This window comes from Xyrauchen texanus, chromosome 14 (assembly GCF_025860055.1).
Source record: "Xyrauchen texanus isolate HMW12.3.18 chromosome 14, RBS_HiC_50CHRs, whole genome shotgun sequence".
In the NCBI taxonomy this organism is placed as follows: Eukaryota; Metazoa; Chordata; class Actinopteri; order Cypriniformes; family Catostomidae; genus Xyrauchen; species Xyrauchen texanus.
The window spans coordinates 41,016,607-41,033,795 of NC_068289.1; the positions used below are offsets into that span (position 1 = coordinate 41,016,607).

The 17,189-nt window shown below is 38.0% G+C and overlaps 1 protein-coding gene across 2 annotated transcripts in view; it reads left to right on the plus strand.

Annotated features, from left to right (window-relative positions):
* slc4a10b (solute carrier family 4 member 10b) overlaps nucleotides 1–17,189 on the plus strand; it is an 82,326-nt gene that overhangs the window by 50,536 nt on the left and 14,601 nt on the right. For both annotated transcript variants that reach the window (XM_052142054.1, XM_052142055.1), the window contains 7 exons: nucleotides 1,768–1,862; nucleotides 5,228–5,402; nucleotides 5,760–5,893; nucleotides 7,197–7,442; nucleotides 7,815–7,920; nucleotides 12,247–12,408; nucleotides 15,315–15,428. In XM_052142054.1, coding sequence (XP_051998014.1) covers nucleotides 1,768–1,862; nucleotides 5,228–5,402; nucleotides 5,760–5,893; nucleotides 7,197–7,442; nucleotides 7,815–7,920; nucleotides 12,247–12,408; nucleotides 15,315–15,428 — 1,032 coding nt within the window. The remainder of the gene's footprint in view (nucleotides 1–1,767; nucleotides 1,863–5,227; nucleotides 5,403–5,759; nucleotides 5,894–7,196; nucleotides 7,443–7,814; nucleotides 7,921–12,246; nucleotides 12,409–15,314; nucleotides 15,429–17,189) is intronic.

Sequence of the window (17,189 nt, forward strand, 5' to 3'; positions counted from 1 at the left end):
TAATGACTCTTTTTTGTTTTATAAGTATTGTATTTTGATTCTAATAATTGTAAACACTGTATTTTTTTAAATAAATTTGTTATTAGCATTTAAATAACTGTGCAGTAAAGCACCAGCAGTAACATTGTTGAATATTTCTCCCAAAAAAAATAACATTCATTAACATCATTATTTGCTCATCCTCGTGTCATTCCAAACCCGTATGACATTCTGTCTTAAGTGAAACACAAAAATAAGGTCTGTCTATTTCCATACATAGAATGTGGTTGGGGATTTATAGTATACTCAAAAATGCACCTTTTGAAGTCACACGTTAGCTTTGCGTGAGGAACAGACTGAAATTTAAGCTGTTATTCATTGTTAAGGTTTCCCTCCACCATAACTCTCAAATCTCATTTATAGCTGCGTGGTTTCAAACTAGCTACGTTGCAATCGGCAAAGCCAATGGTGTTTTGTGATGACATCAAACATGGCATGATGCATCTAAAGTCGCCGTTATTTTTAATTGATATCAAAACTGAGATTTGAGAGTTTGTCAGTAAAAAATGCCCATAACCTCTTGAGATCCCCACGTGACTTCTGTGTGTATTTCCCATTTCTGCATAGAGAGCTATAAGATGCTCCCTTGCTCCCTATTTAGTGAATGACTTAACCTCCAGTGAGCTGTCTGTCTGCACTGGTCTCAGAACAGTTTAAAATGCACCTTATGTTTATCCTAACTCCATATAAAGCCTCTGAAAGCAACATTTTTCAGCTTTTGGATGAACTCACTGATTCTCAATGTGATAATGCAGTTAATATAGGAATGCTTGTACTAATGTTAATGAATAGCACCTTATTGTACAGTGTTTACAAACAAAACAATAACAAAATGTAGATTAAAATGAAGCTGAAATGACCCACATATTTGTTACTGTGAAAATGTTTTTGGAACGTTTGTCAGAAAACCGCTCCACAGCACTCATCCGAGTACTTCATGTGTATCAGCGCGTCAAAGCGTGAAAAATGAACAAAATATTTAAAGCAGCATCTCAAACAAAACTATAAATTGCTGCTCTTTCCAACCAAACAGGTTTCAGTGAAAAAATATGAAGAGGTTTCTTACAAGAGGCAATTTTGTTGGTGCTGCAACCATGGAAGCAGTTCACAGAAATCGAGGCCATGGTGTTTGGTCACGTGACTACGTGCATCAGAACCCTTAAATGACTCCTTAGAGAATGCAATGGGTTTAAATTAATTAAAATTATGCGTTGCATATAGCGATTACTTCACGAGGTTGTGTTCAGACTGTTTCTCACACAAAGCTATCGTATGGCTTCAGAAGACTTGGGATATAGCACTTGAATCATCTGGATGACTTTTATTGTGCTTTCTTGCCCTTTTAGGAATTTGGCAGTATTAATCAGCATCCACTATCATTGTATGGAAAAGAGACGCTTGGACATTTTGGAAAACAACTTCTTTTGTGTTTATTATGGAACATTATACATTATAAGTGGTTACATGCAGTTGTTACCTTAAGGGGCCATTCAAACCTAAAGCATCTTACGCTAATAAAATCCAGATGTCTCGAGATCAGTGTCAGAAATTTACTTTTCCCATTCGAGGGCAATATCTACCCTATGGTTTGATTTTCAGGGGCATTATTTACCTTTAAAGTAATTTTTATGGGTTAGTATGAAGTAGAAATAGATCCTTGCTGTCAGATCTCCTGCCGATGCACTTTTATGCTGACTGAAATTAACTGTATCTCTCTCGTTTCACCAGGAGAAGAGAAAAATCCCTGCAGTGCCCAATGGGGAGCTGGCAGATACTGAGGAACATGGAGGGCACGGAGGCCCTGAGCTGCAGCGCACCGGGAGGTCAGTCTGAAAGTGTGTGAATGCAACAGAATCACATGTCAGATTTTATCAGACCTGAAGGAAAAACAAATAACAAGTGAGATCGCTTCAATATCTTTAATATCTTGAATTATTTATTTCTGGACAGCAGGGAGATTAAATGGAGAGCAAATGGTGACTTGTTGTAAATCTCTTGCTGTCATACATCTAATAACATTAATGAGGTTTATGCTTAAAACAAGATAAAACTTTGCAACTGGAGTAAGAAAAATAAACTGAATTCTAAGAGTAAAACCAATTTTTGTACAAAAATGTACTTTTTATCCCATAGAGAAAAATAAATGAACCAATGAATGATGTTAGGATGATACTTCCAAAGTTTAACCTCTTACCTAAACCCTAAAACTAACCATGATTTTAATAAATGGTAAATGGTCTGCACTTATATAGCACCTTTTTTAACATTAGAGGTTACCAAAGCACTTTACACTGTGTCCCAATAACCCATGCACACACACAATCATACACCAATGATGGCAGAGCTGCCATGCAAGGCCATTGGGAGCAACTTGGGGTTCAGTGTCTTGCCCAAGGACACTCCGGCATGTGGAGTCATGTGGGCCGGGAATCGAACTGCCAATCCTGCGATTAGCGGCCGACCCGCTCTACCACCTGGGCCACAGCCACTCCTAATAAGAGAAGAACTATTGTGCACCATGCAAGAAAAAAACATGGGTGTTTGGAGCGAGTCGAGGAAAGCGTATTACAGGTTGTTGACATGCATCAGTTATTTGTATTGCATAAACAAATATGGAATGAGTCACCGATGTCCATTGATGTTTTCTTTTTTAAAATAAAGGGTTGGATAGGAGGCTAGCTATAATGTGTTTCCTGTATTGTATCGTTTTTTTTATTTATTATTCTGTTTGTTTATTGGTTGGTCTAAAAGCCATACAGCCGCATTTTTAAAAACCAAAATGATGTGCTTCATTACACGTTTCGTTGCAGTTTCCCAGTGAAATTTCCAATGGGGGGCGCCAAAAGCGAGTGAAATAATGTTGTAATCAGACATCGTTTTTAAGGTGAATTTAAAAACTTGCCTCCCTAACCTTAAACTTAAATCTAAATCTAACCAATAGTGTCCAGAAAGCAAATGAGATGTAAACAAGTCAGACATCCTAACCTTAAGCCAACGCATAAACCTAACCGATAGTGTTCTAAAAGAAAATGCGACATAAAAAAAATCACATTTTCTGAAGCAACTGTGTCATTTCTTGTCACTTCTATGACACTTTTGTTTTACGTGTTAGCTTGTGTGTTTGGCTAAGCTCGAATCGCAGTCTTCCGAGTCCAATGTCCAACACTCAGGTTAGATACTGTGCAAGCTAATCACTTTGGGATTAGTGGGTCTGTAATACAAGTGTAGCAAAATAATAAGTTAGCTTAAAAGTGTTTAGAAAATAGCAGTGTGTAAGTAATAGGGCTAAAAATTAAGTAATGTTAAGATTGTTTTTTTGCACAAAAAAAAATAATGATTTTTTTCATTTATACGAGCACTTTTACACTGTTGTGTGGTGGATATGACATCATTGAGGAACTTTCCCTTGATAGCTTAATAGACTAGTTACATTGTGTTTCTAAAACATCAAAACAGTTAGAAACGGTTTAACAGATGAAAAATAAATCAAATAAATAAAAGATTACATGATTCATGCCTTGCCGAAGATGCAGTTAGGGTATTTATTTACAAGAAATGCTAACCAATTTTAATGCTAACCAATGCTAACTCAATGTAGCCATTAACAACTTATAGAAATCTACAAATAATATATTTTCTGCCTCATTATATGAACGGAATCCATGTACGATCAGAAAAAGATGTCGTCATGTACAATCTGTGGGGTTTTGAAGTTTTGAGCAGAAGAAATAATTAACTTTGTGTAAATTGTCATCGGAACATTTAGCTTTATGCTAAGCTAAACTGTTATTTCTTGCCTTTACATGCAGCTACCAGGCGTGATTATATTTTATAATTAATTCTGTTAAAAACAAGTCATGTTAGATCTCTAGAAAGACCTTTGATATTAGGGCAAAGATGTACTTGAAAAAGTTTTTCCTTAATGAAAATGTAAATATTGTTTACCTGTAAAAATATCTAAAAATCCTTAAAACAAGATACATTTCCTTGAGTAGCAAATCGGCATAAGATATTTAGTTTTTTGTTTTTTTCAGATAATTTATTTTACATATTTTCTCACTTTATTTACTTGTTTAAAGTCAAAATCAAGTGAAATCTTCCAATGCTGAAGAAGTAATCCAAAGTATTTGTATTACATTATTGACATTGAGTAATTTAGAATAATAAGAAAATGTATTCTGTAATCTGTAGTGGGATACTTTTTAAAAGTAACCTTCTCAACTCTGATTATTATGAGTTGTCATGGGACTTTGTTGCTTTTAAGCTATTTTTACTGGAAAACAAGACAAAAATAATCACTAATAGAATTTATTTTCCGGAGTGTTCTTGAAAGAATCATAACTGAGAACTCCATGAAGTCTCCGGAGCAATGTAAGAGCAAATTCAGAGCCAAATGGATGTGAAAGGTCATACGGTTCACCGTTGTGTTTATTTTACTCTACAGTACAACATCGAAAGATTATAATGCATGTAGGATTATGCTTTGATTCTGTGCTACAATGTAAGCTAGAGCCACTGAAAACCAGGTTTTCAACTCTCCAGTGAACTGGACAGATGCCATCTTTGACATTTGGTCACACTCTCCCTGTTGAGTGACAGTTTTCACAAGTTTCAGTGACTTTCTCTTTTCTCACGACAATAATCCCCTTCTGTTCTCAGATGGCTCTTTTCTCCCAAATGGTTTGCGGCGATCACGTCTGATCAGCCCTACTAATATTTCTCTCCTAATCACACGTCCTGTTTGAAGATCTTGTGTCCAGTGACGAGAGTTGTATTTGTACTTAAGGCTTGGGGTAAATTACATTGATTTTTAGCTTCCTTTGGTATTTTAAGGAGCTATTTATATGCTATTTTCCCTGGAATTACTATTAAGATGGGTTTTCTGACACATCCGCCAATGACGGTGAATGGAGAAAATGTACTGCCAAAAAAATATTTATCATCGGCCATGAAACTTGATGGGAACTTTCTAAGGTAAAAGTTGCTAGACGAGTGCAGGTCACGACAGATGTTTTCTTTAATAGATGACTTGAGGTGAATCGTTCATGTCATAACATTTTATTTACTCATCAAAGCCATTTTTACTGCATTTGGCACTTTGTGAATGTTTTCCACTTCGTTCCATAGCTCAGCAGGCAGTAATCTTGTGTGTGTGTGTGTGTGTGTGTGTGTGTGATGTTTTTGTCAGGTTTTGTGGTGGACTTTTTATGGATGTGAAGAGGAAGGTTCCATACTTCCTGTCTGATTTCACAGACGCGCTCAGTCTGCAGTGTTTGGCCTCTTTCCTCTTCCTCTACTGTGCCTGCATGTCGCCTGTCATCACCTTCGGAGGGCTGCTGGGAGAAGCCACAGAGGGACGCATAGTAAGAGTGCACAATACACACATTCAAACACACACTTTAAGGTCAATGTGAAATCATAAGTGACGTTAATGTCCCAATTTTTTGGAATTACCCCACTTTCCACAAGCAATCAATTTATGATGAATACAATATGCACACTACATTTGTTCTTGTTGAACATCCTGTTTCAATCTATATAATATGATACTTTTGGAAGTAAAATGGGTGGCAATCAGCATTTCACATTGACTTTAAGGGCACATGGTGGTCTGCATTTACCCACGGATGATATACATGTTGAAAATGATGTCACTATATACTGTAACAAATAACTTAAGTATATAAACATACAGTAAGGCATAAATATTTGAATTTCAGAGTGCAATTGAATCGCTGTTTGGCGCCTCCATGACGGGAATCGCTTACTCACTGTTCGCTGGGCAGCCGCTCACCATCCTGGGCAGCACCGGACCCGTTTTGGTGTTTGAGAAAATATTATTCAAATTCTGCAAGTAAGTCTTATTTCATGAACTTAGATTTTTTATTTGACTTTTTCGTTTACATTTTATATAAATATTATTCATATAGTGTACATTTAAATGATTGCTATACACTCATATTGGTGTGTTTATGTAATGCAGTTGCTTATGTTTTTCCATATTCAGGGATATTTCTGATCCTTGCATATGGTAGGGCAGCTGATCCTTATGCATACTTAGATCTATTACTTTGAGGTTAAAATTTGATGTGTACTAGGGAATTAAAATGCCATTACTGTAATCAGGACTCCATTCTGCAAACTGATCTGATCCAATTGCATATAGAGTATATATATCTGGTTGTCTTTCTGAAAACTCCAGAACCTAATTAGAACATCCGAGCAATCACCAAGCAACGCTTAGTAACCAAGGCTGGGTATCAAATAGTGTTAATTTTGTTAACGAAAACTATGACGAAAAATGTTCGTCAACGACCTTTTTTCCATGACTAAGATGAGACGATAACGAGACGGCACCGACGTCATTAAACGCTAACTGTGACTATATCAACTGACAATATTACTGACGAAAAAAGACGAGACTAAAATGTAGTTTAAAAAATTAAATCTCTCTTTATTTCTGTCAGGGGGGGAAAAAGAGAAGACAAAATATTATAGTAGGTTTTTTTTCTGAATTACTTATATACATTATCGCGGCCCATTTGGCACGCATTCGGCACGCATTCGGCACGCATTCGGCACGGGCCGGTGTGTTGGCTGTGAAACGTGCCGAATGGGCCGCGAAAAACATAAAATGTATCTTCATTCTACTTAAATTGTATCTTAATTCTACTGTTTTTAACCCTGTAAAGCCTGACATATGAAAGAATTGCCAGAAAATTCACATTTTTTGTATCATTAGACAAACTATAAAAAGACATCATCATATTTTTTTTAAATCAGGTTTTCAACAGCAGTATCAAGTATGAAATGTAACATATTGCAGAACAACTTAAATTACTGTTCTTCACTTCATGATTATAATACATTAATACTTGATAAATCTATTAAAGTTATCCAGCCAAGAGCTGTGAGTGCTTCTCTCATTTTCTTGTAATTGTTGTTTGATGGCTGCATTTACACCTTAAGTCTGATATTTTGATACAAATCAGCTTTTTGTCCCACTGTTCAAAGGACGTAATGTACCATTTACATTATTACCTCACCAAGATGGGCATTTTTTGTGTATTTTTGTGTCTAGGCACGAATTAGCATCACTGCAACTTCAAAGTAACACTCAAGCTGCTTAAAATGTGTTGGTTTGTTCTTGTTTGCAGGGAATATGGGTTGTCGTATCTGTCTCTCAGAACATGCATTGGTTTGTGGACGGCGTTCCTCTGTCTGCTACTGGTGGCCACTGATGCCAGCTCTCTCGTGTGTTACATCACTCGCTTCACGGAGGAGGCGTTTGCCTCCCTCATCTGCATCATCTTTATATATGAGGCCTTGGAGAAGCTCATACATCTTGGCGAGACTTATGCCATCAACATGAACAACAACCTCGAAAAACTCACGACATACAGGTGAGCTCTCTGGTGTGAGTGCTGAATTACTTTTTAAAGGGATAGCTCACCCCAAAAAATATAATTCTGTCATTATTCATTCACCATCATGTCGTTCCAAACCCATTTAATGGTGCCTTTTTGGTCATTTTGGGGGTAGACTGCCCTAGTCCCCTTTACCTTAATGGATGTATGGAAAAAAGTAGCCAAGTCTCATTTTGCATTCCACTACAGAAATAAAGTCACACAGGTTTGGAACAACACGAACGTGAGAAAGGTGAATAATTCCTTTAACAGTGGAAAAAATCAGTAGGCTGCAGTATTATAGAAATGAATGCCTGTTAACCTCAATGCATAGCAATGCAGTTTAAAATCACACCTCCGTTCTTGTAGATGTTCGTGTATTGAGCCACCAAACCCCAGCAATGCCACCCTGCTCTACTGGGAGCAGAACAACATCTCAGCTCCTGAAATCTACTGGGAAGCTCTGGAAGTTCAGGTAGGAGTTCGGATCATGCCCTCTGAGAATCTCTGCCATGTTACATGTGATATTAACGTTGTGAGTAGAATGAGGCGAGTACCTGTGTTAAAGTCAACATGCTATTCACAATGCATTTTACTTCCATAATCTCATGTAGTTCCAAATGAAACAGGATATTCAATGACGAAAAGATGTCCGGTCAGGGCTTTATCCTTCTGAATTTAATCGTAAAAAGTGGGCATTACCCGAGGTTGCGCTAGAGTAAAATCTGATTCCGTTACTCTGAAGGACTGAGTTGTACATTTTCTATCATGGTCTATTTTAATCCATCATATTTGTTTTTATTTCATAAGTAGTAGGGCCACATTCAGGGGCGATCATCCCTTATAATTGCATACACATGACAGAGGATATACAGTACATGCCTTCGAGCCTGGGGAAACCAAAGAGTATGGGTGAAAGTTCCACCTGTCAATCAACTGCTGCGCTTAAATAAGACTTTTTCAACTTTGTCGGTTACGTGCAGCTTTAAATGGGAATAACCGTCCCATCTGAAAAATCTGAAAATGCTCATACATGTACATGCACAAGTTCACAGAGCTTTTTCAGTGTACCTGACATTAACATGACGTGACGCAGATGACTAAAATAACTGAAAATTCTGCTCTAAATACCAAGGGGTAAGTTTAACAGTGTAACTATATATGAAATTAAATGCAGGTACTTTAAATGTAGTACAAAGCAACAACACGTATGTATATAATATGTACATTGTGTCAAATGCTTAAGTGCAAAGTAGTTAAAGTCACCTAATGTAAACTTTATTAGTGTGCAGTAACACACTGATGTAATATTAGACCCTCCACTCAAAATCCCAACACAAATAGGCTAGAGAATCAAATGACAAGGTATGGCGATGGCGCCTGTCCATTGATCGGATCAGCTGAAACATATCTTTAATACCAGACAATAAACAAGGCACACACACACACACACACACACACACACACACACACACACACACACACACACACACACACACACACACACACACACAGTGGGAGAGAAAGAGAGTGAAGTCAATACTGATGCATTTAGAATAATTTGGGGCGGCTGTGGCTCAGGTGGTAGAGCGAGTTGTCCACTAATCGCAGGATTGGCAGTTTGATTCCCGGCCCACACGACTCCACATGCCGAAGTGTCCTTGGGCAAGACACTGAACCCCAAGTTGCTCCCAATGGCAGGCTAGCGCCTTGCACCTCATTGGTGTATGAGTGTGTGAGTGAATGGGTGAATGGGACACAGTGTAAAGTGCTTTGGTAACCGCTTAAGTTAAAAAAGTGCAGACCATTTACCACAATCGGTCAATGTTGAAAAAAACAGGTAAATAATAGAGAATTTAGTTAACACAACCCTTGAACATACCAGAATTACAGTAAGTCAGGTGGTTGGTAGGGAGGCGTTGCAAAGTAAGAGGGATTTGTAACATCATTTGAAAAGGAAAGTTGTTATTAACATTTTGATCAAACGTAATGAAGACAAGCTTGTTTTATTATTTGGAATGACATGCACTGGTGAAATATGCACAAAAACACCAAAAATGGTGTATTGAAGGAATATTCCGGGTTCAATACATGTTGATGTCAATCGGCAGCATTTGTGGCATAATGTGCAAAATTGTTTTGACCCTCCTTTTATTTTAGTGTGATAAAATTGCTTTCCCTTTTCTGTGTAATGTGATATCCAATTTTCCAACTTAAAATCCTGAAACGACTGTAAAAACGTGATTTAAACAGCTTTACAGCTCAAATAATGCATGTGTTTTAACAGAATTAATGTTAAGTGCTTTTATAAAATTAAAAGCTTCACATTTCTGCCTTTAAACCCTCCAAAAATTGGCCCCATTGACTTCTATTGTACACTCACCTAAAGGATTATTAGGAACACCTGTTCAATTTCTCATTAATGCAATTATCTAATCAACCAATCACATGGCAGTTGCTTCAATGCATTTAGGGGTGTGGTCCTGGTCAAGACAATCTCCTGAACTCCAAACTGAATGTCGAATGGGAAAGAAAGGTGATTTAAGCAATTTTGAGCGTGGCATGGTTGTTGGTGCCAGACGGGCCGGTCTGAGTATTTCACAATCTGCTCAGTTACTGGGATTTTCACGCACAACCATTTCTAGGGTTTACAAAGAATGGTGTGAAAAGGAAAAACATCCAGTATCGCGGCAGTCCTGTGGGCGAAAATGCCTTGTTGATGCTAGAGGTCAGAGGAGAATGGGCCGACTGATTCAAGCTGATAGAAGAGCAACTTTGCCTGAAATAACCACTTGTTACAACCGAGGTATGCAGCAAAGCATTTGTGAAGCCACAACACACACAACCTTGAGGCGGATGGGCTACAACAGCAGAAGACCCCACCGGGTACCACTCATCTCCACTACAAATAGGAAAAAGAGGCTACAATTTGCAAGAGCTCACCAAAATTGGACAGTTGAAGACTGGAAAAATGTTGCCTGGTCTGATGAGTCTCGATTTCTGTTGAGACATTCAGATGGTAGAGTCAGAATTTGGCGTAAACAGAATGAGAACATGGATCCATCATGCCTTGTTACCACTGTGCAGGCTGGTGGTGGTGGTGTAATGGTGTGGGGGATGTTTTCTTGGCACACTTTAGGCCCCTTAGTGCCAATTGGGCATCGTTTAAATGTCACGGCCTACCTGAGCATTGTTTCTGACCATGTCCATCCCTTTATGGCCACCATGTACCCATCCTCTGATGGCTACTTCCAGCAGGATAATGCACCATGTCACAAAGCTCGAATCATTTCAAATTGGTTTCTTGAACATGACAATGAGTTCACTGTACTAAAATGGCCCCCACAGTCACCAGATCTCAACCCAATAGAGCATCTTTGGGATGTGGTGGAACGGGAGCTTCGTGCCCTGGATGTGCATCCCACAAATCTCCATCAACTGCAAGATGCTATCCTATCAATATGGGCCAACATTTCTAAAGAATGCTTTCAGCACCTTGTTGAATCAATGCCACGTAGAATTAAGGCAGTTCTGAAGGCGAAAGGGGGTCAAACACAGTATTAGTATGGTGTTCCTAATAATCCTTTAAGTGAGTGTAAGTGCCTCACTTTAACCTCAATTCTTGCCACAAATGCTGTAGATTAAACTTAACATGTATTAAACCTGGGATATTTACATATTTACTTTGAAGAAAGTGAATAAAGTGGTAACCACTTCATTTTAAGGATCAGAAATTAGACAGTAATTACTGACTAATAATTGCACTTATCAGTGGGGTTGTGTTAAGGTTAGTAATGGACTTGTTTGGCACTATAAGGCATTTATGGGGCCTTTATTGGCTGATTTCTTATAGCTCCTGACATTTTTCTTTTCCTAAAAATGTACATATTAGCTAAAAAAAAAAAAAAAAATTTATAGCTTGTATTATCCAAATTACATCCTTTATAGGTTCTCAATACAGTGAGTAAATGTGCAGCTTATAAATCTAATATATACATATATAATGTGTATTTCTGTAAAGCCATTCAAATGAGCTGAAAAGCACAGTGCTGTTATACAGAATGGCGACAGAGGTCATTTTAGATGTTTAGTCTTTATACATTGAGCAGTAAACCAACAAATTATTATGATGATTGCATTGAAGCTGAGTTTGCTTTTTCCAGCTCTTTTTAATGCCTTTGTTGAAGTATGCACTCCATACTTATTTCACACTTATAAGTCGCACATTCACACAGTGTACTGTAGTTGCTTAAAATAAAGAGTTACCAATAAGGTCAGTTCTGATTTCATGTTAACTTGCCCACAATTTTGACAAGTCCTCATTTATGTCAGCCAGCTAGATTATGTAACTTTGGTGACAAGGTTAAATCTAGAATGGTTAATACATCACAGGTCTTGGGGATCGGTGTACTCTATGTGCCCCAAGATTTCTAGTGCCCCTCCAGAATCTTCTGAAACCCCCTTTCTGGTACGATGAAGAGACAACCACTTGCCGACCCTAAAGATCGCATCATAGTCCCGGCCCTGTTGCAAGCCATAAAAAACATGTACAAGATCAACATATGTAACATTTAGCGACATTGCAGCGGGTCATCCTTATTGTTGAGCCCTGCATGTGGCAGGGCATAGTCAGTAACAGGCATAGTTTTAACCCAGTTTTGATGCAAAGGTTGTCCGGGATGCATCGGGACATATTAGCGCTTGCACTACGAATCCAATGTGGTTACATGTGTTCTGGCTACCTCTGATCATGGTCTGTAGGTAAACTATTTATAAGCCTGTTCTTTATTACTCATTTCAGGACTGCATTGAGAAGAAAGGAGAGTTTGTGGGCTCTGCTTGTGGGCCTCATGGTCCTTATATTCCCGATGTTCTCTTCTGGTCCGTTGTTCTCTTCTTCTCTACTGTTTTCATGTCAGCATTCCTCAAAGAATTCAAGACCAGCCGCTACTTTCCCACTAAGGTACAGCAGTCACCATCCACACACTGTCTGTGAGAGCAGCAGCAGCGCTTTATACGTGAGATTCAATGACTATGTATGTTTGTAATGGAATACTAGCTTACTGCTTATACTTTAATACTGTACTGTTATTCTCAGTGGTGGAAAGAGTACAGATTGTCTTGTACTTAAGTAAAAGTACTGGTACTGAAGAAATAGTTCACTTGAGTACAAGTAGAAGTACTGAAAATATTATGAGTAAATAAGTAGTTTGGTGAAAAACTACTTAAGTAAATTATGTTCCAAGTTATATTATATTGTGGAGCGGGACGTGGTCGTGTCTGTCAAAATCGAACTTATGTGGACTGCAACCCGGCTCCAGCTTCCTTCTTGCTGAAAGCTTTTTTACACTGGTGCCGAAACTCGGGAGCGTAAAATGTTTCAGGATGGAGGAAGCGGGAGCCGGCGTTGCAGTCCACGTAAGTTGGATTTTATTCTCACAATTTAAACTCAAAAGATGCTTTCCAGCAAGACTTTTCATTTTGCACACACAGCTTCAGGGATAACAGTCAGTACAACACAAATCAAACAATAAACAGCTTTTCAGCATCCAACTTCAGGGTGTGTGTGTGCCATTCTGCCGGCCTTTTAAAGCCCGTCTCTGCCGTCACTGAAATGAGACACAGGTGTTTAGAGTCAATAATCACCAGGTGATGGCTCTTACCACTTCCTCTCTTCACTGACAGACACATGACCACATCCCTGACACTGGACTGCAAACATGAGGAGACTAAAATAGGGAGGGAAATCAACAGGTTAACAAGACGGCAGGTGTGACTAAAAAACAAATAATGGGCAAGCAATGAGGCGGGGTATGACGTAAGACAGAGAGACAAGCGGCGATACAGAAACAAAACAAAGCCACGTGCTCTCACAAGACAACAAAACACCCGAATGGCACGAGCGAGCATCGTCAAGACAATAAGGCAATATACGCCCATGCCAACTGACAAACAAGACGAGAGAATACGAAGCAACGGCAAACAAAGTGATGCCACACATTCTCACGCTAAATGAAACCTGAGCGAGGCGAATGCCATGCGATGCACGCAACAGGCGACAAAAACAAGACAGGACACGTGTGCCAGAGTTCAGCCACATGCACCCCCAACACCTTAGACCGAAGTGACCGAACCTCAGCACAACATGAAGACAGCGACGCACCAGTGTTCGCGTGAGACAGATAAACTATTGACGCGAGTGCATGCGGCCAAGATGACGTAAGCGCGATGCACCCGCATCAATAACAGACAGACATGGAACACGAGTGTCCAGATCCCGTCACAGACCCAAACCGAAACCGATCCAAGCAGGAAGTCAGGATCCAGACACCGCGCTCCCGACATGAAACAAGACAGACCGAAGAGCGCACAGCGGGGAATACAACCAAAACCAAGCACTCACACAAAGGCAGACAACGAAACACATGACAGACATGGGACATTGATGCCACGGTCCTGTTAGACCAAAACCCAGACTGGCAGAGTGACAGGACCGTGACACACCAAGGATGCATTAAATTGATCAAAAATACTGCCAAAATTATTTGTTGCAAATTATTATAATGGTTTGAAATAATTGTTTTAAGTGGTATTTATATAAAAATCTCTTTACCCTTGCTGGATTAAAGCAGTTCTGCAAAGAAGAGTGGGACAAACGTCCACCACAGCGTTGTGAAAGACTGACCGCCAGTTATCAGAAGTGTTTGTTCTGCTAAAGGTATTAAGTTTAAGGGGGTAGTTACATTTTCACATGGGCGATATAGGTGTTGGATAACTTTTTTGCTTCAATAATATATATATATATTTGACAACTGTATTTTGTATTTGCTCCGGTTGCCTTTGTTACCTCGTTTGAAGCTCTAAAACAATTTAGTTTGAAAAATACACATAAAATAAAGAAATCAGGCTCCTTTTTCCACATACAGTATATTTGGCAGCAGGGTCAATAATGAGACAAGAAATAGATGCTAGAAAAATTAGCAGATATCCAGATATTATATACTATAAATGTGTTTACCAAGAACAGTATATATTATTATACAGTATACTGCAGAAACTGTGCGAGTAGTGTGATAGTATGCTGTCCTGAACAGAGCCGCATATTTAAGTGTGATAGTTTGTGCCCGGGCGCCCTCTAGTGTCACAGTAAGGTATCTGCTGCTGCTTTAAAGGGATAGTTCACACAAAAATGAAAATTCACTCTTCATTTACTCACCTCATGCCATCCCAGATGTGTATGATTTTCTTTCTTCTGATGTACACAAATTAAGATTTTTTTAGAAGCTCTGTAGGTCCATACAATGCAAGTGAGTAGTGGCCAGAACATTGAAGCTCCAAAAAGCACATAAATGCGGCATAAAAATAATCCATACAACTCAAGTGGTTTAATCCATGTCTTGAGAAGGGATATGATAGGTTTGGGTGAGAAACAGATCAATATAAAAGTTATTTTTCACTATAAATTCTCCTCCCTGCCCAGTACATAGGTGGCGATATGCACAAAGAATGCAAATCACCTAAAACAAAAGAAAAGAATTGAAAGTGGAGATTGATAGTGAAAAAGGACTTGAATATTGATCTGTTTCTCATCCACATCTATTGTATCATTTCTGAAGATATGGATTAAACCACTTGAGTTGTATGGATTACTAATTACTATTATACTGCCTTTATGTGCTTTTTTGAGCTTCAAAGTTCTTGCCACCAGTCACTTGCATTGAAAGGACCTTCATTTGTGTTCTGCAGAAGGAAGTAAGTCATTCGCATCTGCGAATTCTAAATGAGATTCTAAATGAGAGAATTTTCATATTTGGGTGAAGTATTCATTTAAGGAGCTTTAATAATGTTTCTAATGCACGTTTTCTCCAGGTCAGATCCATCATCAGTGACTTTGCAGTATTCATCACTATTGTTACTATGGTTCTGATGGATTACGCCATAGGGGTGCCTTCCCCCAAACTACAGGTCCCCAGTGTGTTTAAGGTTTGTTCTCGTCCTAACTCGCTACATATTATTTAGTGCATTCAAGACTTTGGTAAAAAGTAAAGTACATTTTCACATTGTATTTTGAATTCAAAAATGTACTTATTAATTTCACATCACAGTGTTTCTATGTTTATCTTTCAGGTTAAAAATTTTTTGTTTTGTTTTGTGGTAAATTGGATCCTTTTGTATATGCAGTATGTGCTTCTTCAGCTTTCAGGCAGTTTCATGTCGATGGGTTTGATTTTTATTCAAATGAATAAGAACATTTTTACCAGGCCTTCATCATTTTATTTTTGGTATTTTTTTAATTCCTTTTATGTATAGATTTGATTGTTTTAGCCTTGTCCCAGACCTAGACTTTTAATATTAAAGTATGTAAATCCATTTTAATAATACAAATTATTCCAAATTTAAAACTATAATTATCTAAATATTTAATTCAATATTTATTGTGTGAAAATGTGTCACTATATATATAAATATGTATTTAAACTTTTTTGTATTTAAGACTGTCCCACAGCTGAGATGCCATTTCCTCCACACTAATTTGTTTTTTGCCTCCATTAATGTTTTTTTTTTATTTATTTTTGTATAAAGTTAGTTTACCTGTTAGTGTGTTTGAGATGAAATATGAGACACGTAATATCTTTGATTATACTACAGGGCTGTTGAATGCTTGATTCTGATTGGTTGAGAACGTTGTAAGGTGTGCAGTTATTTTCAGGGAAACGCATGGCTAAAGTAGTTCCAGGCAGGTCTTGACAGCATTACAGTTCCATATCACTTCGCGTAGTCAACTGTAATAACGGAAAATAGGATACAATTCATAACAAGAAGTGACAGCGACAAATCCACTTCAACTTCAAGAGGAAAAAAAATGACAGACTATTTTGATTTTCCGGAAGTAAATTTTAATATTTATGGTGAACATAAACATTTTAACAACTGGGCGACCGCAGTATTGGATAGCTCAGATGAAAAAACAAATAAACGGAAGAGGACATCAAAGGCAGCCGGCAACAACAAAAGACATAAAACAATCAGCGAAGAACAGCTAGACCGACTCGAGGGCTGAAAAACATGAAGAAAACACCAAAAAACAACAGCTTGGGCTGTCAATGTGTTTAACGTGCAGTTTAATTTTAATAAATAAATTCGTTCGAATTAACGAATTAATTATAACGTATGAATTAATAAATAAATTAAATAATATGACGCACATGATTTTCTGTCTCATTATTGCAACCTCTGTCTCTCTAATAACTACACTAATAACTGCATTAGTCTGCTGTCAGTGGCTCAAACCTCCGTTACTAACTCTAAATGACGTTTTGGAATTAGCAACGGAGGCATGGGATTAGATGCGTAAGAAATTAGTCCTACATACAAGAGCGTTTTAATGACAAAAACTTGACAAACGTCTAGAATCACATCATCTGAACAATGTTTCGAGGTGTGGTAACTGTAGTATAAGCGGAATAATTGACTCCGGGCCGCTGAATAATTGACTCCGCTTCGCGTCGTGACCGCATTACCACCCCGGGTGTGCATTATTTTTCTAATAATTCAACGGCCCGTCGTCAATTATTCCTTACATAATCACCTTTTATGATGGAGATGTACAAATATTTTTTATTGGCATCACATTCAATCAAGGTGTAATTTTGTCAAATTGTGCAAAAATTTTGTGTATTTTGGACAAATACAATTCTAGCTATGAAATTAGTCTAATCAAGACAAAGTAGATGACAATTTTAT